The sequence below is a fragment of the Drosophila rhopaloa genome, unplaced genomic scaffold (assembly GCF_018152115.1).
Source record: "Drosophila rhopaloa isolate 14029-0021.01 unplaced genomic scaffold, ASM1815211v1 contig_167, whole genome shotgun sequence".
Lineage (NCBI taxonomy): Eukaryota > Metazoa > Arthropoda > Insecta > Diptera > Drosophilidae > Drosophila > Drosophila rhopaloa.
Genome location: NW_025335047.1, coordinates 2,076,026 through 2,097,051, shown reverse-complemented (window position 1 = coordinate 2,097,051; position 21,026 = coordinate 2,076,026). Strand labels below are relative to the sequence as shown.

Sequence of the window (21,026 nt, the reverse complement as noted above, 5' to 3'; positions counted from 1 at the left end):
CGTCAACTCGGTAACGAACGTGTTTATTTTACATGCACATATATTATCAACAATAAGCTGCCAGCGCTCCTGTATTGATCCGTCTGAGATTCGTCCTTCAGTTTCCTAGAGTTGCGCTTGTGAAATCTTCTGCTTTTTCGCCTGGCTCTGAAATTGAAAGAAACTATGGCATCAATCTTGATTTTAAATAAAAATAGTCATGTATTTTTCATTTCAAATACTAGAATTAATTAGTAGAACCACTACCTACCTCTTCTTTTTCATCCGCCTGCATGGTTATGACCTGCACCGCCTGTCCGGGACCAGATCGCAGCAGCTTGGAGCCTCTTAAAGTGCCTTCTCCGCAGCAGAAGACGCGCGACGTGGCCGTGTGCTGCAGATGCGGGCTGGGAGTGTCCGACTCGTCCATATCCTGCTCCAGCTGGTCTCCTATAAGGTAACTGCTCGAGTTCTTGTTGTTGTCCGTATAGGCGTGGGTAAAGAGCAAATGGGTGGGACGCACTGCATCCGTTATATACTTACTACAATCCACGGGTTAAGCAGGCATGGTCAGTATAATAGCAACAAAGTTAAGGTTACTTTTTAATGGGACTACATTTTGGCAACAATTTGGGGTAAGTAATGATACGCACACTGACCACCAGAATATCGATAACTACTCTTATCAACGGTATTTACAAGGGCAAAGATCGGGAAAATAAAAGCATGCATTAGAGGAATAATTGATAAATAGGAACTTGAACTGTGATCTGCTGTGGCTCACTCACGCTCCATGAAGAGGCGCCAAGGCTCAAACAGCGGATGGTACTGGTGGGGCAAGTGGTGCAAGTGACGGTGCTGGTGGCTTGGACTGCGGGTGGGCGACGAGGGCTTCTTTTTCGGGTGCAAAACGCGTCAGGAGTCGCATTCGGGCGGAGCCGGTGCATCCTGCCTGCAGTTTGAGACACAAAAGTATACAATACAAAAAGCTGTGGTGCACATTAAGTGTGATCTCTGCTAGGTGAAATGTATCAAGGTGGCGCCTCATTCAGTGTACGTATCAGTTTTAAGGTGGGTGTTTGTGAGTGGGCATGCGGGAAACAGGGGATGTAATAGAAGGTCAACCTACGATTTTACGTTAAACAAGCGCTGGCGCTTGATGTACTCCAGCACCAGATCGTCTATAAGATATTTGACCGACTGACCGCGGCCTAAGAGTCGCCGGATTAACGTCGAGCTCACCTCATTGGGCACCCAGTTGGTAATTAGCGTAATGTTGTTCTGTAACATACAAGAAAATAAAGAAGCAATAATTTGGTAGAGAGAGCAACTCGGATACCTGGTATTTGGTCAATATATCTGAGTCAAAGATAAATTTTCCAGGGTTTGAGCCAGCGCGAGTGATGACCACTAGGCCATGATTAGCCACTATGTCCTCAATCTACAGGAAATCCAATTTAATAAAAAACTTTCGAAAGACGACTATCAAGACTTACATCGGCTTCTGACCACAGCCCTGGAACTGCGAAGGACTCCAGCAGATCGGCGCCGCACAGGAGTTTCAGGTGCACAGGATCCCGGCTGTCGTGCAGCCCCCTTGGCAGCCATCCGGCCAGATGAGTATCCGGCTCGTCATTGCCGCCCGCTCCCCCTGAATTGATGTGGTTATTGATGTAGTTCTGGTGGTGCTGGAGCACTGCCTGTGTGCGCATCCACTTTGTCTGGTGCACCTCCCAGTCAGACAGCCGGATCCAGTTGGAGCTCTGCGTGGCCAGCTTCACCATGGCGCACCTGTCCAAGGCGGAGGCCAGACCCTTCTTGCCGTACGAATCGTGTGTGGGCGAGATGATGCCACCCACCACTCTGTATGTGCCCTGCATCTCAAAGTGATCCTTGGCTATCTCTGTGGGCAGGAACATGCGGCGTAATCGTATCGATTATGTACCGGGGAATTTCACCATCCGGTTTCTGACTCACCAAACATCCGCAAGTGCATGGGCGTGGGCGGACTAAAGCATCCGCAGGCTATGAAGGCGATTCGCGGAAGCAGGCTTTTGGTTTCCTCGATAAAAGCCGACATCTTCTTGGGTTTTGGACGAGATTTAGAAATTGCAAACCAAAACCTGAAGCTTTCGCTTGTTATGTTGTTGTTTGGCCAGCTGATTTTTGCAATCATCTGTTCGCGGAATCGATATTTTTCAACACTGCACAGCTGTAGATGCTGCCGATACTGACTTCCATTCGATTACCAAAGGCACTCGATTAAAAGCACCGTTTGCTTTTGTGATTTGAAGTTGATGACATAAAAAGGTTATTTTATTGTTAATTTACCACTTAACTCTATATATTAAAAATTAGGTTACCTAAATATTAAACTCTTTCACCAGCGGTGGTTTTAAAAGTGGGCTGTTGTGCTGAAAAATTGCTTATAAATTTACATTGCACAAACTCTACATTATTTACAATTTTCAAATATCCCCATCTTTTAAATATCTGATAGTCAGAGCTTTTTGTTCAGTGTACTACCCGATACTTTGCCTTTCCCATCGAAAGTTGTGCAGCCCTGCGAGAACGATTGGCTGGCGATATTAGTGTAATCGATTAGAAATGGCGTCCTCACTGTCTTTCTTTTAAGAAAATTTCGTGTAGTCTATTTACCATTTAGCAGCGTTCTGTGTGTTTGTCAATTGTAAGGACACACTATTTTTTAAAGAGAACCGCCTGGCGAAAGTCCAGGAAGCGGAATTACGGTGGATCGAAGGACGAGGGCGCGGAGTTGAGTGCAAAAACAACGGCCAGCAGGCAGCGACATGAAAATGCATTTGTAGCCCTAACCCACAACTCGCACACACACACACTCTCTCGGAAATACAGCCAAAAGCAGGAAAGGATTGCAAAGGACACCGCTGCAGCATCATCATCTTTTCCAGGTGGAGCACGAGGGGGAGGAGCAGGCGGAGGAGGAGCGGCGACGGCGACGGCAACAACAAATGGCGCTGGTGACGGTGCAGCGCTCTCCCAGTGTAACTGGCTCCTGCTCGAATTCGGTGAGAGTCTCCCTCGCTCTCGCATGTCTGCTTTGTTTTGGTCACCCCCGCTCGCCAAAGAGAGGGCCAATTTAGGAAAAGCTCTTCTCCGTGCGTGTTCCGCTTTTGGCCATGATCCTTTGTGTGCTCTTCATCATGACCAATGTTTATCCGCGAGCTTGTTGCTTACGTTTTGGTTTTCGGTTTTCGCGTGTGGGCGGGCGGCATCGTTCGTCATCGGCGCTGCTTTTGGTGTAACCCAAGCAAATCCGCAGACGTCGCGACGTCTATATTTTTCAACAGACTTTTGCATTGCCTTATTTGTCGTTTTTGTCGCTTTCCGCTTGTTTTTGTTTTCTTCGCCGCCCCACCGCCCAAAAATAGTTCGCGAGACCTTGACGTCCGACTGCACAGAAAGAAAAATGCATACGATATGAATATCAATTAAATAAACACATCGTAAAAAGTAATAGTGAGAAATTTATGTGTAGTTTCAAAAATGTTGACCCAATATTGAATAACAAAATAACATTTATTGACCTAATAAAATATGAAAAAAAGTTATGCACAGCAGTGGGATCTGAACACAAAAGCTAAATATTTATCATAAAAAGCTCAGAACTCTAGTTTACAAGACCATCCCAAGTGATAAAATATTGTAGAGAGATCAAAATATAAATAAGTATTAGCCCTATTACTTTTGATTAGATACAGAGCTTCTTTTATTTCTGCCAGTGTGTTATACCCTTGGAATTTTAATTCAGGCAATAATCAGACATTAATCGAGCAAAAATCTCTTTGTAAAGTCATTCAGCATGCGAGCTTGTTGGCCCTATGAAAATATGTTTAATATGCCTCGCTGGGTGAGGGACAGCAGAACTATGCCCATATGGAAACCTATTAAACAAAATTGTCTTTTATTTAACACCCACAGGATGGCGAAGCCGAGGACGACGAGGGCAATAGCAAGACAAATCGCAGCGAGTGCTTCCTCGCCTGCAAGGGCACCGCCCTGGTCTTGGACCTCAAGGACATCCCGCCCCAAACGCAGAGCGAACGCCGACTGAGCACCGACTCCACTCGCTCCAGCAACAGCACGCAGAGTAACAACTCGGACATCCAGCTTCATTTACAGTCCATGTTCTTCCTCCTGCAGCGCGAGGACACGCTCAAGATGGTGGGTACTCGATTTAAAAGTACTTTAGCTAGCTCAACATCCCTTTCCTCTCCACAGGCTGTCAAGCTGGAGTCGCAGCGGTCTAACCGCACACGCTACCTGGTGATTGCCTCGCGCAGCTGCTGTCGGAGCGCCACCAGCGAACGTCGGCGACACCGTATCATGCGTCACAATTCGGCCAAAGTGGGCGGCTCAGCGGGCACCACGTCGTCCTCCTCCGCGGCGGTCACCACGCAACGCCAGCTATCCGTCGAGCAGACCGCCGTGGAAACCAGCAGCAAATGTGATAAATCCGCGGACAAGGAGAATACGACGGCGGCCGGCGACAACAAGAATACCTCGGGTATGGAGGAATCCTGCCTGCTGGGCATCGACTGCAATGAGCGGACCACCATTGGCCTAGTTGTGCCCATCCTGGCGGACACCACAATTCACCTGGATGGCGATGGGTATGAAACGAAATTAAATTAGTTTACACTTTTTGAATATTTGTAGGTAGATCAGCTCACAAAATCAAAAAGAAATGAAATGAAATCATGAAATCAATTACCAATTTACCAATTATCGATCCTTTTTAACTAACACATTATCTGTCTTGCAGTGGCTTTAGCGTCAAAGTTTACGAGAAGACGCACATCTTCAAGCCGGTCTCAGTACAGGCCATGTGGTAGGTGGCTTAGCCTGTGTCAGGTTCTCTGAGCCACGACTAAAAAACTTATATCATCGGCAGGTCCGCGCTGCAGACGTTGCACAAAGTGTCGAAGAAGGCTCGTGAGAATAATTTCTATGCCAGCGGTCCCTCCCACGACTGGCTAACCAGCTATGAGAGGCGCATTGAGTCGGACCAATCCTGCCTAAACGAGTGGAATGCCATGGACGCGCTCGAGAGTCGCCGACCCCCTTCGCCTGATGCCATACGAAACAAGTAAGCGTTTGATCAGATCATCCTCTACTGTTTAATACCATGCTTATCGATTGGCAGACCCCCCGAAAAGGAGGAAACCGAGAGTGTCATTAAGATGAAGCTGAAGGCCATCATGATGTCGGTGGATCTCGACGAGGTAACATCCAAGTATATACGCGGCCGTCTCGAGGAGATTCTGGACATGGATTTAGGCGAGTACAAGTCGTTCATCGACGCCGAAATGCTTGTCATTCTGGGCCAAATGGATGCACCCACCAAGATATTTGAACATGTCTACCTAGGTTCCGAGTGGAACGCCAGTAACCTGGAGGAGCTGCAGAAAAACGGGTATGCATTTTTTAATGTCTGATAGATCCAAAAAAGATTCCGGGCTAGAAAGGAGAGTTGAAGATTGTAATATTCGTGTTGGACAAAATAATTCAGTTTAAAATCGTTTAAACAATTTTAAAATTCAGATTATTATTAATGTTTTCGAGTTCGTAATTTTACTTACACGTTCCTTCTCTGCTTTCAGCGTTCGCCACATCCTGAACGTGACGCGGGAGATCGACAACTTTTTTCCGGGCACCTTCGAGTATTTTAACGTGCGCGTGTACGACGACGAAAAGACGAACCTGCTCAAGTATTGGGACGACACGTTCCGCTACATCTCGCGGGCGAAGGCCGAAGGGTCCAAGGTTCTGGTGCACTGCAAGATGGGCGTCAGTCGATCCGCCTCAGTGGTTATCGCGTATGCCATGAAGGCTTACCAGTGGGAGTTCCAGCAGGCGCTGGAGCACGTGAAAAAGCGGCGCAGCTGCATCAAGCCGAACAAGAACTTTCTTAATCAGCTGGAGACATACAGCGGCATGCTGGACGCCATGAAAAACAAGGAGAAGCTGCAGCGCAGCAAGAGCGAGACGAACTTGAAGAGCACAAAGGACGCGCGTCTTCTGCCCGGCAGCGAGCCCACTCCCCTTATCCAAGCGCTCAACCAGGCCAAGTCCAAGTCCACCGGTGAAGCGGGCGTAACGCCCGACGGCGAGGAGGAGGATGGCTCGCGCCTGCATCGCCGCTCCATTGCCCAGAAGTCGCAGCGCCGCTTGGTCCGGCGCTCCAGCAGCACGTCTCCCAAAACTCAGACGGCGGTGGTCACCAAGCAGCAGAGCCAGTCGATGGAAAACCTGACGCCGGAGCGTAGCGTGGCCGAGGAACCCAAGAACATGCGCTTTCCGGGGAGCAACGGGGAAAACTACAGCGTCACTCAGAACCAGGTGCTGCACATCCAGAAGCACACGCCTCTGTCTGTGCGTACGCGGATTCACGATCTCGAGGCGCACCGGGCGGACCAGGTGCCCCAACAGCCAGTTTGGACCTCGCTGACCAAGCTAATTACGCAGACCTCTCACCTGGGAGGCAGTGGAAGTAGCAGCGGCAGTGGGAACATCCAGCCGCGGCGGGATTCCAGCTCTTCGGATGTGTTCTCTTCGCAGGTTGACAGTGTATTTGCCAAGGAGGAAGGAGAGAAGCGTCAGCGCCGCAAGACGCACTCTTGGACGGAGTCGTTCGGTCCTAGTGGCGGCATTGTCCTGGACCCCACGCCCCAGCAACAGAAGCAGCAACCAAGCGCCATCCTGTTGCGGCCTCGAGGCACTCGGCCACGAGAGCTCCCATCGCGCCACGCCAGCTGGGGATCGGGTGACAACCGGAGCAGTCTGCCGCAGAGGACCAGCTCGAGCTCATACTACGACAGCAACCGCAACACCACGGCCATTTTCGAAGGCGTTATTCAAGACCTTAAGCGCAGCGGCAATTGCAACGTGATTGAAGGAGTGCCCGTTTCAGCGGAACCATCAGCTGGAGTTGGCGAGGGCACCGTCAAGCGCACCAAGCAGAAGCTGGAGGAGAGCACAGCTCTGAAGAAGCGCTGCCAGGAGGACAGCCAGGAGCTACTACTCGAGGCGGTGGATGCTGGTCAGAAGCGGTGTCCGAGTCTGTACCGGAGCGCTTCCTCGGCACACAGTCCGCGACAGCGCCAACCTCTGCGATGCAATAGCGAGGAGCTGATGCACACCAGCGACATCGAGAACAAGAACACCACGCCCGGCGACCAAGAGGCGGCGGTAGTGCTGCGCGTCCAGGGTCAAGCCCTGGCCGACGATCAGCGCATCTCGGGCAATGTGCAAATACTCAAGCAAAATTTTGAAGCCAAAGCGGGGGTGGTGGGCGTGGGAGGAGGCGGTGGAGCGTCGGCGGGATCCGGCAGCAGCTCAGCAATCGTGGCAACTGGGAATGCGGGAGTGGCCAGCTCAACAAACCCCGGCAAGAAGTCGACCAGCCACCAATCACTGCCATCGTCGCCGGTGGCGCAGCATGCCAACCACGTGTCCCCCGCCTCAAACTCCAACTCCTCCGCCTCCAACTCGTCCGATTCCAGCGTAAGCGAAAATTGTGATCGTAATGTAAAAGGTCTAGTGCATAAATATCAAACCACTACTTCCTGCAGTAGCCAGGCGGCCGCCCCGCCCACAGTCGCCTGCGCCCCACTGCCGCCCGCCGGAACCGCCAGCAACATCAGCCACGCATGCAGCACCACCATCACCACTAGCTTCAAGCAACGCCCGCGCTCTTACTATGATAGATCGTTGTCGAACCGATCTACGCATGACTACAGCGACAGTCGTCCGCCGCCTGCTCCCGCCCGCCACAGTCACAGCAGCAACATGCAACACCACCACCATCAGCAGCAGCAACAACAACCGGAGCAGCAGCAGGTGCAAATCCGGCGGCTGGCGCAGCATGGAAAGACGCATCCGCTGAGCAGGCTAAGTGCACCCAAAACGGGCTTCAACACCGCCGCCTACAACACCATGTAAAGGCCACGCTCTGCTTATCCTGCAACGTTCACATGCCACTTGCAACTTGCAATCCATACCCCCGTAGCCACTAAGGATCATCCTCATCCTCTCGCCCGCTTTACGTATTTATATATTCGACCGCTTCGCCCATTTTGTGTTTTTTGTCCAACAATCGAACACCTTCATCGCCACCCACCATCTCCCTCATGCCTTGTTTTTGTTGTCTTGTTTTGTGAGGCGTCCATAAAAGCTTCTAAAGATCTTGTGTCTGCAACGTGTGAATGGAACTATTATAATGACATGAGAGGGCAAACAAAACAACCTATGGAAATGAAACTGTATTTGTACTTTTAAATTACTTGTAACTGTATACATATTTATTTTATATTATGCAAGAACTGCCTACGAATAAACGATTTATTGTATATACGTCATCGTCTGGTGATTGTCTCTGTGCCGTCCTTGTCTCATTTAAACCACTATGTGTTTTCCGCCCGAGAAATACTGCCCGCCATTTTTACCAGATTTGTATTTGCAGCCTTATCCACATGATCCGCTCCTTCCGCTACTCTTGGGCGGAGTATAAGAAGTGATTCGGCACATGGAGAGCCACCCGGTTGAAGCCGTAGCCCAAAAGTCCCCACCTTAAACACTTGTATTTTTTCTATTTATCAGACCGTATATTTATAAATAAAAATGTGTAATCCAATTTACAGCCCAATCTATTTCGCAGTTGGCCATGAGTCAGCCTGGGAACAGGGCATCAGCCTGTGGTACACCATATTTACGTTGTGTCAATCCATTCCGTTGATTAAACTTTTAACATTTTAAGCAATAAGTAAACAGATTATAATGGAAAAACGAACTTAGGTAATATAATATATAATAGTAACAAGCGTCTAAATGGAAAGATTACATATATATTATAACAAGTTATGATCATGATCATAACACATGTATAACTTAGATCTACGTACAATATAGAAATTAGGTTCCGGATTTGTGTGATCGCAAGTTCCGTTCAAAAGATGAATTTACTGTAAAAGATTTTGGGCAGTGAGTACATTGGAATGAAATCTATTTAGTGTGTATACGCAAATGTCGCTTAAGAATTGACCCCGTGTTAAAAGACTTCGAACAGTGAGAGCACTTAAATGGCCGCTCTCCTGTGTGGGTCCGTAAATGATCTTGAAAACCTTTTTTCATAATAAAAGTTTTCGGGCACTGGGTACACTTAAACGGTCGGTCTCCTGTGTGAGTTTTTAAGTGAACCCGAAGTACTGATTCCTGTCTAAAAGTCCTGCTGCATTGGGTACAGTTGAATGGTCGTTCATCTGTGTGGGTCTGCAAATGTTTTTTAAAATTTGATTTCTGGATAAAAGCTCTTGGGCAGAGGGTACACTTGAATGGGCGTTCTCCTGTGTGGGTACACAAATGAAACTGAAGAACTGAATTCGAAATAAAAGTTTCTGGGCATTGGGTACACTTGAATGGTCGTTCTCCAGTGTGTATCCGCATGTGGGTTTGACGAACTGACTTATGTTTAAAAGACTTTGAGCAGTGGGTACACTTGTATGGTCGCTCTGCACTATGGACACGCAAGTGTTCGCGAAGAACTGCCTCCGATGTAAAAGTCTTTGAACAGTGTGTGCACTTGAACGGTCTTTCTCCTGTATGCGATCGCAAGTGTATCTCTAAATGTAAATTCCTTGTAAAAGCCTTCGGACACTGGCTGCACTTGAACATTCGTTCTCCTTTATGAATTGGTAAATGGTCGTGAAAATCTTGATGCAGTACAAAAGTCTTTGGGCAATAGGAACACTTAAACGGTCGTTCTCTTGTGTGGATCCGCAAGTGCTTTTGTAGATGTTGTTTCTGGGTAAAAGCCGACGAGCAGTGAGTGCACTTGAAAGGTCGTTCTCCGGTGTGCATTCGCATATGTTTTTTACGACTTGCATCTAGCGCAAAGGACTTCGGGCAGTGGGAACACTTAAACGGTCGTTCTCCAGTGTGAGTTCTCAAGTGTATTTTCAGGCTTGAATTTTGGATATAAGATTTTGAACAGTAGGTGCATTTGAAAGGTTTCTCGCCTGTGTAAATACGCAAGTGTTTCAAAAGAGTTGCATTTTCGGCAAAGGTCTTTGGGCAGTGGGTACACTTGAACGGCCGTTCTCCATGGTATTTTAAGTGTCGCTGAAGATACGAATTTCGGTGAAAAACTTTTGAGCAGTGGGAGCACTTAAATGGTCTTTCCCCTGAGTGCGTTTTTAAGTGAATTTTCAGTTTTGATTTCAATACAAAAGTCTTTGAACACTGAGAGCATTTATGCTCACCATCAACAATCCGAGGTTCATAATCCTCATCATCGTTAGTATCCGATTGCAAATCATCTTCAACATCGTAATCATCATCTGAGTCCGTGTCCTTGAAATCGTCGGTCACGAGTAGGTCTTGTCCTAGAGACTCGTTCCTCGTTTGGCATTGGTTCCTATTGGTCTCCACCTGTGAATCCTTCTTTAACTGGCAGAAGAACTTATAGCTCCTTTCATAAGTTCGCTTTATTTCGAAAGCGTTTTTCGCATCCTGCAGGCAGGAAGGACAAACGGCGTCTGGATATTGATCACCCCTTTTAACTGTAAGTCCAGTGCATTCAGAAATAATATTCGCAATGGAAACTCTTGGTCCCCGCGTCCTTTTAAAAATATTGACCATGTTTTCTGAAGGCCCCAGGCAAGCACGGCATATAGACGACACCATCGCTATGAACAACAATGTAATAAATATTGACTATAATTTAAATGAACTTTCTTACGGATATTTATGGGTAATGTTTTATCCCAATAAGTCTTAAGGATCAGCTAGCCAAGGTAATTAGTGTGGTATTATTTGGTCGTGTAAATGGGCATGCAAATTCTGCTGATTCTATCACAACGTGCAATTTTCCAAGGAATTTCTTTCGTTCTTGCAAGAAGCCTGTTTATTTTTGTGGTTAACATTCCAGACGAGTCTTAAATATGGAATGGTGGCTTTCCTCTGCTTTTCCACTGTAAATTATATTCACCGTCATACAGTTCTATTTCTTACTGTACATTTAAGCCAAATAAAAACATTATAAGATCGGGATCGGATAACCATCCGAGTTTACTTCTTAGGTGCATTAGAGATGTGGAAAATCAGAGATGATATCGATACTGTCAACACATAGCTTAGAGCACTATCGATATCGACTAGGATTGATAATTTCAGGGGATTCCAAATATTGATGACAGCGTACACTGCGCTTACACATATACATATGACAGATATATGTAGGTTAAAGTCAACTCGAGGGATATATACGATATGATACCAAAAAAAGGATAAAGACGTTGTTTTTAAACTCGATTCCATTTAAAAAGACGGTTACGAAAGTTTCAAATCTCTAGCTAGAGGCCATTTATACGGAGTTATCATGAATAAATTCTGTATCACTATCACTCTTGGACTCCTTTTTGCTTAACTTGGATAACTTATTCACCACCTTCTTAGTTAATATAATATATAATATTAACAAGTGTCTAAATGGAAAGATTACATATATATTATAACACGAAGAACGGTCGTTCTCCATGGTATTTTAAGTGTTGCTGAAGATTTGCTTTATTTCGAAAGCATTTTTCGCATCCTGCAGGCAGGAAGGACAAACGGCGTCTGGATATTGATCACCTCTTTTAATTGTAAGTCCAATGCATTCAGAAATAATATTCGCAATGGAAACTCTTGGTCCCTGCGTCCTCTTAAAAATATTGACCATGTTTTCTGAAGGCCCCAGGCAAGCACGACATATAGACGACACCATCGCTATGAAGTTCAACAACAATCTAATAAGTATTGACTATAATTTAAATAATTATAAATAACTTGTGAACGGTTTGAGAAATTGATCCCGTCTCTCAACTGAAAGTCTGGTGCACTTAGAAATCGGGTTCGCGGAAAATTAGAACGATTCACATTTACTGCTCTGAAATTTAATGTTTTTAAACAATTTTACTTACCAGTTTACGGTAGTATGTGATTTGATTTCCTATATTTTGCTCGGCAACCTGAATGCATTAGGAATACAAAAAACGAGAGATAATGTTGGCAAGAACACAATCGCTGTTAGGACCACCACGGTTATCAGAATTGCCGAGACTGAAATATTTATTTAATTATTCATAAATTAATTATTTAAAATTTGCTGACTTAAATTAAAAATAAACCATTTGTAAATTTGAAATCGATGTTTAAAGAAAATTGAAAGTATCGATTAATCGATTTTTCTTCCAGCTCTATGACACACGCACACATCTGCACCCAGCCAACACACACACACACACACACACGGGACACACACGCACACAGACGCGCACTCTACTTCCACAGTTTCTTTATTTTCTGCAGGAAAATTAGAAGCAAAACTACACGAAATTCGCAGTGACCGCGAGGCAGACTCGCGACCGAAAAGTAATCGGAATCTCGGCGGTGATCCGGAGGCCAAGTCCCCACCGTGCGATGCTAGCAACTGGCCAGCAGCAATCAGCAGTCGCCGTCCAATAACCAATATCGCATTCGATTTTCGGGTCGGAGTTGCGGAACGCGGAACCAACCTATCGCCAGTCATCGTACGTGGCGCTATTCGGAATCTCGCAGCAGGTGATCCATCCGGCCGGAGGAGCTGCTCCATCCGGAACCGGGCGCCATGACGGACGCCGCTGGCAACGCGCTGGCCGAGAAGGCCCTGCCGCAGATGAAGGGCTGGCTGCTAAAGTGGACCAACTACATCAAGGGCTACCAGCGCAGGTGGTTCGTCCTCTCAAAGGGTGTTTTGAGCTACTACCGCAACCAGTCGGAGATCAACCACACGTGCCGGGGCACCATCTCGCTACACGGGGCTCTTATCCACACGGTGGACTCGTGTACGTTCGTTATCTCGAACGGCGGCACCCAGACCTTCCACATCAAGGCCGGCACCGAGGTGGAGCGCCAGTCGTGGGTCACCGCCTTGGAGCTGGCCAAGGCCAAGGCCATTCGGGTCATGGAGTGCGAGGAGGAGGAGGAGACGGAGACGGCCCATGTGGTGCCCAGCCAGGAGATCAGTTCGGTGGTTCGCGATTTCACTGACCGGCTGGAGAACATGCGCACCTGCTACGACCTCATCACCAAGCACGGCGCCGCGCTGCAACGGGCCCTTAACGATCTGGAGACGAACGAGGAGGAGTCGCTCGCAAGCCGCACCAAGATCGTCAACGAGCGGGCCACCCTCTTCCGGATCACCTCGAATGCGATGATAAACGCTGGCAACGATTACCTGCAATCGGCGGAGGCCCAGGGCCACAAGTGGTCCAAGATGCTTCACCATGAGCGCGAGCAGCGCCAGCGGCTGGAGGAGATCATCGAGCAGATGGCCAAGCAGCAGTCGCAAATGGAGCAGGCTGCCATCCTGGTGCGTCAAAACAAACCGGTCCCTTCCAGCTCGGGCAACGCCACGTCCAGCTCTCTGGTGACCTCCGACGACGAGGTAGAGTTTTTCGACGCTGAGGAACACGGCTACACTGGTCCAGGTCGCTCCGCCGAATCGCCCGATCGGGGTACTTTCATTCTGAAGATGAACACACGACGCAGCAGTAGCGAGGAGCAGGCAGAGGGACACCAGGAGGGCAGCTCATCCGAGAGCGACGAGCAGAAGCGCACAGTGCAAACTGTGCAGCAGGTGTGCCTTGTGAGTGCGCCGCGGGTGACCTCCGGCGCGCAGGCGGATGACGACGACGTGGACAAGGCGGTGCCGGCCAAGCAGAGCACCGACTCCATCTACGGACGCAACTGGAACCCGGATCTTATGAAGAAGCGGCGCGACCGAGTGCCGGACAAACCGAACCACCCCATCAGTCTGTGGGGCATCATGAAGAACTGCATCGGCAAGGATCTCTCCAAGATCCCCATGCCCATCAATTTCAACGAGCCGCTGTCGATGCTGCAGCGCCTGGTGGAGGACTACGAGTATACAGAGATCCTCGACTACGCGGCCACCTGTCAGGATGAGTGCGAGCAGCTGGCCTACCTTGCTGCCTTTACCGTGTCCGCCTACGCCACGACCACGAATCGCACCGGCAAACCCTTCAATCCGCTGCTGGGCGAGACCTACGAGTGCGACCGCATGGACGACTACGGCTGGCGGTGCTTAGCCGAGCAGGTCTCCCACCATCCGCCGGTGGCGGCGCTCCACTGCGAGAGCAAGAACTGGATGTGCTGGCAGGAGTTCTCCATGACCAGCAAGTTCCGCGGCAAGTACGTTCAAGTGAGTATTGTTCGGGACCTGACAGTAGTTTAAAAAATGTAGCAGGTTTTTCGTACTAGACAAGTAATTCTGAGAACCGGGATGCTTTCTTCAGAGATAGCTTCCTCCATTAACCAACTGTTTTTTCCGCAGATTAATCCGCTAGGCGGGGTCTATGTGCAATTTCTAAACAGCGGCAGGCGTTATTCCTGGCGCAAGGTGACCACCACGGTGAACAACATCATTGTGGGCAAACTGTGGGTGGACCAGCATGGCGAAATGGAAATACTGGGATCGCAGGCGGCCGAGGGGCACAAGTGCGTCCTGAACTTTATCCCCTACTCTTACTTCAGCCGCGAAGTGCAGCGGAGCGTTAAGGGCGTGGTGATGAACAAGGACAACGAGGTGAAGTGGGTGGTGCGCGGTACCTGGGACATGAAGATCGAGATCGCACCAGTGCTGAAAACTACGGGTTCGCCAAGCAGTCCCACGTACACCACGGGCGAGTTCAAGCTTGCCTGGCGCCGTCGGCCTGCTCCGCCAGAGTCGGAGAAGTTCTACAACTTCACCACGCTAGCCTGCCAGCTCAACGAAGAGGAGGAGGGCGTGGCACCGACGGATTCACGCCGTCGTCCCGACCAACGGCTAATGGAACAGGGTAACTGGGACGAGTCGAACAAAGAGAAGCTGCGCCTGGAAGACAAGCAACGTACAGAGCGTCGGCGGAGGGAGAACGAGGCAGAGGAGGCTGCAGCGGAGGGTAGACCGTATCCGGCCTACGAGCCCATGTGGTTCAAGCGCGAAAAGGAGGAGGGCAGCGAGGAATATGTGCACGTGTTCAAGAACACCTACTGGGAGGCCAAGGCGGCGCAGAACTTCGAAGGCTGCCCGGAGATCTACTAAGCAGCAACGGGAAAAACTGCAGCCACTACCACACAGAGCAGCCTTAGCGAATATTCTAAAGATTTCAAGATTGCAGCCTCCACTCCACTGCACACAGCCCATACACCACAGCGGGACACGCTCCGTCGGATTGCGGAGCAGCACACACGCATAAAGTAGTACCACACTTCAATCTAGTGCATATATATAAATTAATTCCTGTAAACTAACCAAGTTCGATCCGTGCCCTTGCATCGAAATTTACTTTGATTATTTCTTTTCTGACTTTCGGTTCCTCATTTTCTGGTAGCTTTCTAAACGAGGGCTAGACAAGTAGAAGCTCTTATTCCGGTTTACCCCTTTAAACCACTAGATGTATTTTCCTTTCCGCAGAATACATGTTTCGCCTTTGTTGTGTATATATATATATCGAACCGAATCGAATGCCGAGGGAGGAGCCAGAGAATATGTTAAATGTTATAAATTTATGCAATTTATTATTAAAGTATTATTTAAATAAAGCAACAATTTTGTGTTTTATCTGGGTGGTTAAACGATGCCGGCTGTCGACACCACCTGCACACCTGCGATAAGATCCCGCCTGACTCACGCGATCGCTATCACATAATCCGACTGCCACTGGCTAGATCGACCTGACGACTAAATAATCTTAGGGGGAAAGTAAAAAATTCTTTTGCAAATAGTTTGGCATTGTAAATATGCTATATATAACATTGTACATTATTAAAGCCATTGAACAAAATTAAATTTAAATATACTTTAAATAAGTACATGTATTTTTTTACCTTTTAACATTATTTAACAAAATATATTTTAAAACCTATAGTAAAAGTGTTTCAAATACTCCAACGATTACTTTCCCCTAAGAATTAGTGCCAAATGAGTCGACCACTCCCATCGATCAGGCTTATCAGTTGACTACACACAGAAGATAATGTTTTTGCGGTTCAGGGCATGACCCTTAATTGCTGTCCGTGGTTTGGGAGAGCTCGAATATATCCAAGGACTTGAGGAGAGCCTCGCCTGAGGGATCGCGACCCTGGAAGCGGCGGAATACTTCCGCCGTGGGAACGGATCCGCCGGAGCTGAGGAAAGTCTGCTTGTAGCGCCGGCCAACCTCCGCGTAGTTCTTCTCGCTTCGCTGCTCTGCAAAGCTGCTCGATATGTCGGCGGCTATAAGGCGGGAGTACAGATGGCTAAACTGGGCGGCCGCCCAATCTCCGGCAAAAATGTCCGTGAGGGAGCAAGGGTGCGCGTCCTTCTTGTCCAGCGGCATGCTGTGATATACGGGCCATAGCTTGCGCACAATCTCCAGCCAGAAGGCATTCGAGCGGTGCAGCTCCACGTCAAGATCCGCCAAGTACAAGTCTTGGCAGAGATTATACCCGGCCAGCTGGGTCTTTAACAGTCGCATCTTTTGGGAAAGCTCAGCTTCTAAAGGCTCGCCGCTGCTAAAATGCCCGGACAGGCTTCTGATCACAGTGGGGTCGTCCAGGAAGTTACTCATCACATGACCGGACACCTGCGAGGCATCCCACTCAATGTTCGAGAGTCCCGCCAAGTCACTATAGCCCGCCTGTGTGAGCAGGTGCTGCAGTCCGCTTCCGAAAGTCTTAAACAGCATTTGCAAATCATCGTAGCCCAGGAGTGGGGGTCTACCATCCGCTGAACTTCTCAGCGGCTCCGAAAAGTTGAAGATCAGTGCACAGAGGGGCGTCAAACCAGCGGATCTATTGCTATTCCGTATGCCCACCATCCAGCCGTTGTTCCTGCCGAACTTGTGCTCCTTGGAGTAGCAGTCAACGTAGAAGCCGCCCACCGGAGTGGAACTATTACTCGAATCAGCATCGAACACATCGTAGAACTTCACGGCAGGATGCCACACTTCCGCATTTGGCTGCTCCACTATCTGGATGCCGAAGAGATTCTCGCTTAGCGCAAACATTCCAGATATTACACGGGGCAGAGGAAAGAACTCGCTAAGCTTCTGCTCCTGCAGACCGTGCTCCGCCATCAGCTGCTTGCGACGCCAGTAGGCGACGTCGTATGCCTCCAGTTTGTAGTCACAGCCACTGTCCTGAGCGAATCTCTGCAGCTTATCCAGCTCGACACTTTGGGCAGGGCCGGCGAACTTCAGTAGCTTGGCAAAAATCTGCTTCAGGTTGTCCACGCTCCCCACCATCTTTGTCTGCATGGACATGTCCGCAAAGTTGGCGTAGCCTAAAAGATTCGCCTGTCGCTTGCGTAATCCGCGAATCTTTTCTAAGTGCGTGCTGTTCTCCAGCGATTTTTCCTGCTGCGAGGAAGCCTTTAGAACGCTGGCCCGCCAAACGTTCCAGCGCTGCAGTCGTTCAGGGCAGTGCTTTAGAAAACCGTCGACCACTTGAGGCTGGAGCGTAATCTTCCAGGGACCTTCCAGCGGCTGGCCGGGATCACGTGCCGTTGCCTCTAGAAGAGGAGGCGGGAAATCCCTTACGAGGTTGAAGTCGGTAATCACTTGACCGAACGAGTGTACAGCCATGTTGACCTTGTTTTTAAAGTTAGCCCTTTCGCGACCCAAATGGGTCAGCAGCTCCTTCAGCCCGTCCTGCTTATCTTTGTCTAGGGTGAGCCCGTTAAGCTTGCCTTCCAGCAGGAATTTCTGCCGCAGGCGCTGTTCGTCCGGCCCGGATTCGGCGGATCCATCCTGGAGAGCCTTGTACACCGTACGGTTGCAGAACTTTGCCGCCCGGGCATTACGCGCCCGCTCGTGGATGTTCATGTAAGATTTGGTGGGAATCAGCGTGGAATTACCCAGGTACAGTGCTTTGGCCACACCCCATGTCGTTTCCAGAGGCCCTGTGACAGTGTCCAGCTCCCGGAAGATGCCGCCTGCATCCAGCTGCTTGCCATTCTGCAGGTCACTCTCCAGCGCTTTCACAGAGTTCTCGACCGCCGACGCCTGTTGGCCAATGGCGCCCAGGCACATTTCGATGGTGATGTCACTGAAGGCGGGCAGTCCGTCGGGTTTGAGCACGCCCTCGCCCAGCGGACCCTCCTCGCCAATTTCCGGAACTCTGTAACATACGAATTTGATTAGTGTCTCCGGCTGCGGATGACTGCAATTTCTTACAGCACTATGTAACCTGGTCGGCTTTCAGCTGTGTGCAAAGGAGCGCTAAACGCGGCCCGGATGAGGGGCACTGACGCCGGACGCCGTCGCAGAAGGTTCAGCATGTCCTAGAGGCAGTCGTAGATCCAGATATGTACAATTCCGGTAACAGTTCACCGGAATTTTGGATTCAGAAAAGAAGGCCAGCGGCGTTTACACAACCACAACACGCCTGGACCAAAAAGCAAGTGACAGCGGCCAGGGCTGCCAACCTCGTCAGAAAAGTCACCAGAGATGCGAAAGTCACAGTTTCAAAAGTCACTGGCTTCCCTAAACCGTGAGTTATTATTTGAGGATTTCATTTATTCCAATAAGGACATCCAATTCACAATATAATTAAACCTATCTAAACAACTGGATATCCAAACAAGGCAGCGATTTAATTCTGAAGAAGTGTGTATATAAAATAACATACTATTGCTCAAAGATTAGATTTAATTTACAAAATTCAAACATTTGAGTCCATGGATTGAGTTTAGTTTAAATAAATCATTGGGTTAATCTAGTTTAAAAATGTATAACATTTTAGTTGCCAGTATTGAATACTGTTTTTGCGAATGTCTGTTATTATACCAATTTGCAGTTGACAAATAATTTAGCGCGGGAAATACGTATATAACATACATATTATAAATTGCACTTTTAACTCATAATAATTAAATTTATTTTAATGCAATAACCACACAGCTATGCGTATATATGTATGTTCGACAAGGGTCTTATGTTTATTTAATTTAAGATATGTCACAAGTACAATTAGGCTTTACATTTTTTGGGATTTTCTTTTACAGTATGTTTAGTCAATTAAATGAACTACATTCGAAAACATTTTTCCCTTTTTTAATTACACATAAATTGTTAATAATAAAATAAGTAATTGCTGTTTTTAGTTTTCATATGCCGAGCATAATAGTATGCAAATAAAATATGATAATTAGTTTATAAAAGTAAAATCACCAGTAGCATAACGTAAAAATACTTAATTCAACTTAAGGTTTGCTAGGTCTAAGTCTAATTTCTGTGGTGGACCATCCCCGCAGCGGCGGAATCCGTTCCGGACAGTCAGCTGGCCATCCGAGCGCTCGTCCTCGGATGCGGAAACGGAAGAGCTCGGGATCCCCGACTGACTATGACCATTCGGATTGGGAGCAGATGATTCCGGTCCCAACAAGTGCTGGAAGTTGTAGTGCACCCACGCACGGTAGTTGACTATGGACTGCGGTACCTCTACAATACTGGCCAGGATGGGGCCCACGATCTTGGCCGAATCGGAGTCCACCAGCTTGGAAAGCTTTAAGAAGGCGGCCTCGAATCCCTGAATCACATGCAGCGCCGCGAAGGAGCTTCTTCCGATGTCGTTGGCCGGCGTCACGGGATCCTCGATGCTGAGTACCGACTGCCAGTTGTTCTCGCCCAGCGCGGAGCGCAATCTTTCTTTCTCTACGCAACCGCCGTTTCCGAGCACGGAGATTCCGTACTTGAAGAAGTCGAACTTGCGGCCATAGTAGTCCAGGAACTGTAAAAGCAGCAGACCCAGTTTGTTGTTGCTGGTATAGCGCTTGTTGTTGCGCGCCTGCTGCTGCAAAAAGCTGATGACCATGAGGGTGAGGGCGTAGGAGGAGACTCCGCCGGAACTGTAGACCTCGTTTAGTCCCTGGAGGCTGAGGAACTGCTTGAGCACCATTACCAGCTTTGGCAGCTCGGGGAACTGGCGGATGAACTCCTTGATCAGCTCGGCGGCCTGGACACCGGAAGCGGCGGCATTGAAGGTCACATCGAACTTGATCCGGGAGACCCGTTCAGTAAACTTGACCACCGGCACGGAGGCCTTGTCCAGGACACACACGGTGTCCGGCTCCGGGACCCCGCGGGCCACCAGTTCGCTTTCAAGCTCGTGCAACGGGGTTCCGGGGTTCCAATAGTGGCCATAGTGTACAACCAGGTCGATGTCCGAGTCCGGCAGGTTCAGCCCCGTGCGGAAGGAGCCGAAGACCTCCACGCATGCGCCCGGCCAGATAGCAAGCACAACGTCCTCGATGCGACGCACCGCCTCTGCCCTGAAATAGAACTCCGTGGGCGTGGACTGGATATAGCTGTAGAACTGCTCGATCTCCTGGTGCAGCAGGCACAGCGCCGGAATCCCATTGCCGTACACACCGGAAAGCTGCCACGGCTTCGCTGAATTCGCTGCGTCACACATATTACGGGTACGCTACTTGTTTTGAGACGAAAAAGGAAGTGCGAAAAAGATAGAAGAATGGAATCCGCGAATAGCGCCGTTATTCGGCCAGAGATGCCAACTGATCTCGATTGATATACAAAAACGTAGTAGTCACGTTTAAGTTTTATCAATTTATAATACAAAAAATAACACAAATGTAAAAAAATGAACAAAAGAACGTGTAATTGTCTGTTCTTCGAAAAAAGAGTTGTCAAATAATGGAAGGGATTGGAAATGAGCTTCCATGCCTGCTGCGTCAAAATATTCAACACGACCATTGTTGGAAGAGGCACTAGCTTGGGCACAAACTAATAAATTAGTTTTTCAAGCCATTTTTTCAATGCATTTAATGTTGTAAAGTCTACTCCAGGTGCGTTAAGAAAGTTCTGCCATGCAAAATATTTCCCAGTTAGTCCTAGAAATTTAGCCGATGGTTCTTTTGGCGCGAAACAATTTAAATTAACTTGTCGGCCATCTTAATTTCTGTAATCCAGAGTCGTAGGAGAAAAGGT

General features: G+C 48.6%; 6 protein-coding genes across 9 annotated transcripts; 2 read left to right on the top strand and 4 right to left on the bottom strand.

Moving 5' to 3' along the window:
* Nucleotides 1-7: 7 nt before the first annotated feature.
* LOC108046534 (nicotinamide/nicotinic acid mononucleotide adenylyltransferase 3) lies at nt 8-2,166 on the bottom strand. 3 transcript variants are annotated; one of them, XM_017126246.1, is made up of 6 exons: nt 1,957-2,166; nt 1,476-1,882; nt 1,319-1,420; nt 1,109-1,260; nt 251-521; nt 8-147 (listed from the first exon to the last, which is right to left on the bottom strand). In XM_017126246.1, exons 1-6 carry the CDS (start codon nt 2,153-2,155, stop codon nt 106-108), a joined length of 1,173 nt encoding a protein of 390 aa, XP_016981735.1. In that variant the 5' UTR covers nt 2,156-2,166; the 3' UTR covers nt 8-105. The 3 variants fall into 3 exon arrangements, 2 of the variants coding, with proteins under 2 accessions (XP_016981735.1, XP_016981736.1); XR_006417525.1 differs by lacking the exons at nt 8-147; nt 251-521 and adding exons at nt 570-655; nt 768-931; XM_017126247.1 differs by lacking the exons at nt 8-147; nt 251-521 and adding an exon at nt 570-931.
* A 408-nt stretch (nt 2,167-2,574) lies between these two features.
* On the top strand, nt 2,575-8,373 carry LOC108046619 (protein phosphatase Slingshot). 2 transcript variants are annotated; one of them, XM_017126439.2, is made up of 8 exons: nt 2,575-3,026; nt 3,940-4,182; nt 4,240-4,631; nt 4,784-4,849; nt 4,913-5,107; nt 5,165-5,434; nt 5,622-7,524; nt 7,593-7,706. In XM_017126439.2, exons 1-8 carry the CDS (start codon nt 2,970-2,972, stop codon nt 7,593-7,595), a joined length of 3,129 nt encoding a protein of 1,042 aa, XP_016981928.1. In that variant the 5' UTR covers nt 2,575-2,969; the 3' UTR covers nt 7,596-7,706. The 2 variants fall into 2 exon arrangements, with proteins under 2 accessions (XP_016981928.1, XP_016981927.1); XM_017126438.2 differs by having other exon boundaries at nt 5,622-8,373.
* Nucleotides 8,307-11,123, bottom strand: LOC108046621 (gastrula zinc finger protein XlCGF26.1-like). The gene is made up of 2 exons (XM_017126440.2): nt 10,757-11,123; nt 8,307-10,703 (listed from the first exon to the last, which is right to left on the bottom strand). The coding sequence occupies exon 2, from the start codon at nt 10,699-10,701 to the stop codon at nt 9,022-9,024; it is 1,680 nt and encodes a 559-aa protein (XP_016981929.1). The 5' UTR covers nt 10,702-10,703; nt 10,757-11,123; the 3' UTR covers nt 8,307-9,021.
* Nucleotides 11,124-12,297: 1,174 nt separating this feature from the next.
* Nucleotides 12,298-15,646, top strand: LOC108046622 (oxysterol-binding protein 1). Its single transcript, XM_017126441.2, has 2 exons — nt 12,298-14,260; nt 14,393-15,646. The coding sequence occupies exons 1-2, from the start codon at nt 12,665-12,667 to the stop codon at nt 15,140-15,142; spliced, it is 2,346 nt and encodes a 781-aa protein (XP_016981930.1). The 5' UTR covers nt 12,298-12,664; the 3' UTR covers nt 15,143-15,646.
* LOC108046623 (oligopeptidase A) lies at nt 15,597-18,482 on the bottom strand. Its single transcript, XM_017126442.2, has 2 exons — nt 18,255-18,482; nt 15,597-18,198 (listed from the first exon to the last, which is right to left on the bottom strand). Exons 1-2 carry the CDS (start codon nt 18,356-18,358, stop codon nt 16,104-16,106), a joined length of 2,199 nt encoding a protein of 732 aa, XP_016981931.2. The 5' UTR covers nt 18,359-18,482; the 3' UTR covers nt 15,597-16,103.
* A 505-nt stretch (nt 18,483-18,987) lies between these two features.
* On the bottom strand, nt 18,988-20,655 carry LOC108046682 (inactive non-canonical poly(A) RNA polymerase protein Trf4-2). The gene has a single exon (XM_017126531.1). The coding sequence runs from the start codon at nt 20,491-20,493 to the stop codon at nt 19,273-19,275; it is 1,221 nt and encodes a 406-aa protein (XP_016982020.1). The 5' UTR covers nt 20,494-20,655; the 3' UTR covers nt 18,988-19,272.
* Nucleotides 20,656-21,026: the final 371 nt, after the last annotated feature.

Excerpts from the sequence above, each read along its gene's own strand:
- LOC108046534 (XM_017126246.1), bottom strand. The coding sequence starts at position 2,155 with ATGATTGCAAAAATCAGCTGGCCAAACAACAACATAACAAGCGAAAGC. Across the intron at positions 1,261-1,318 it reads ATATATTGACCAAATACCAG|AACAACATTACGCTAATTAC; the intron begins GTATCCGAGTTG and ends TGTATGTTACAG. Across the intron at positions 148-250 it reads AGGCGGATGAAAAAGAAGAG|AGCCAGGCGAAAAAGCAGAA; the intron begins GTAGGTAGTGGT and ends TTTCAATTTCAG.
- LOC108046619 (XM_017126438.2), top strand. The coding sequence starts at position 2,970 with ATGGCGCTGGTGACGGTGCAGCGCTCTCCCAGTGTAACTGGCTCCTGC. Across the intron at positions 3,027-3,939 it reads CTGGCTCCTGCTCGAATTCG|GATGGCGAAGCCGAGGACGA; the intron begins GTGAGAGTCTCC and ends TAACACCCACAG. Across the intron at positions 5,435-5,621 it reads GAGGAGCTGCAGAAAAACGG|CGTTCGCCACATCCTGAACG; the intron begins GTATGCATTTTT and ends CTCTGCTTTCAG.
- LOC108046621 (XM_017126440.2), bottom strand. The coding sequence starts at position 10,701 with ATGGTGTCGTCTATATGCCGTGCTTGCCTGGGGCCTTCAGAAAACATG.
- LOC108046622 (XM_017126441.2), top strand. The coding sequence starts at position 12,665 with ATGACGGACGCCGCTGGCAACGCGCTGGCCGAGAAGGCCCTGCCGCAG. Across the intron at positions 14,261-14,392 it reads TCCGCGGCAAGTACGTTCAA|ATTAATCCGCTAGGCGGGGT; the intron begins GTGAGTATTGTT and ends TTTTTTCCGCAG.
- LOC108046623 (XM_017126442.2), bottom strand. The coding sequence starts at position 18,358 with ATGCTGAACCTTCTGCGACGGCGTCCGGCGTCAGTGCCCCTCATCCGG. Across the intron at positions 18,199-18,254 it reads CGACCAGGTTACATAGTGCT|AGTTCCGGAAATTGGCGAGG; the intron begins GTAAGAAATTGC and ends CGTATGTTACAG.
- LOC108046682 (XM_017126531.1), bottom strand. The coding sequence starts at position 20,493 with ATGTGTGACGCAGCGAATTCAGCGAAGCCGTGGCAGCTTTCCGGTGTG.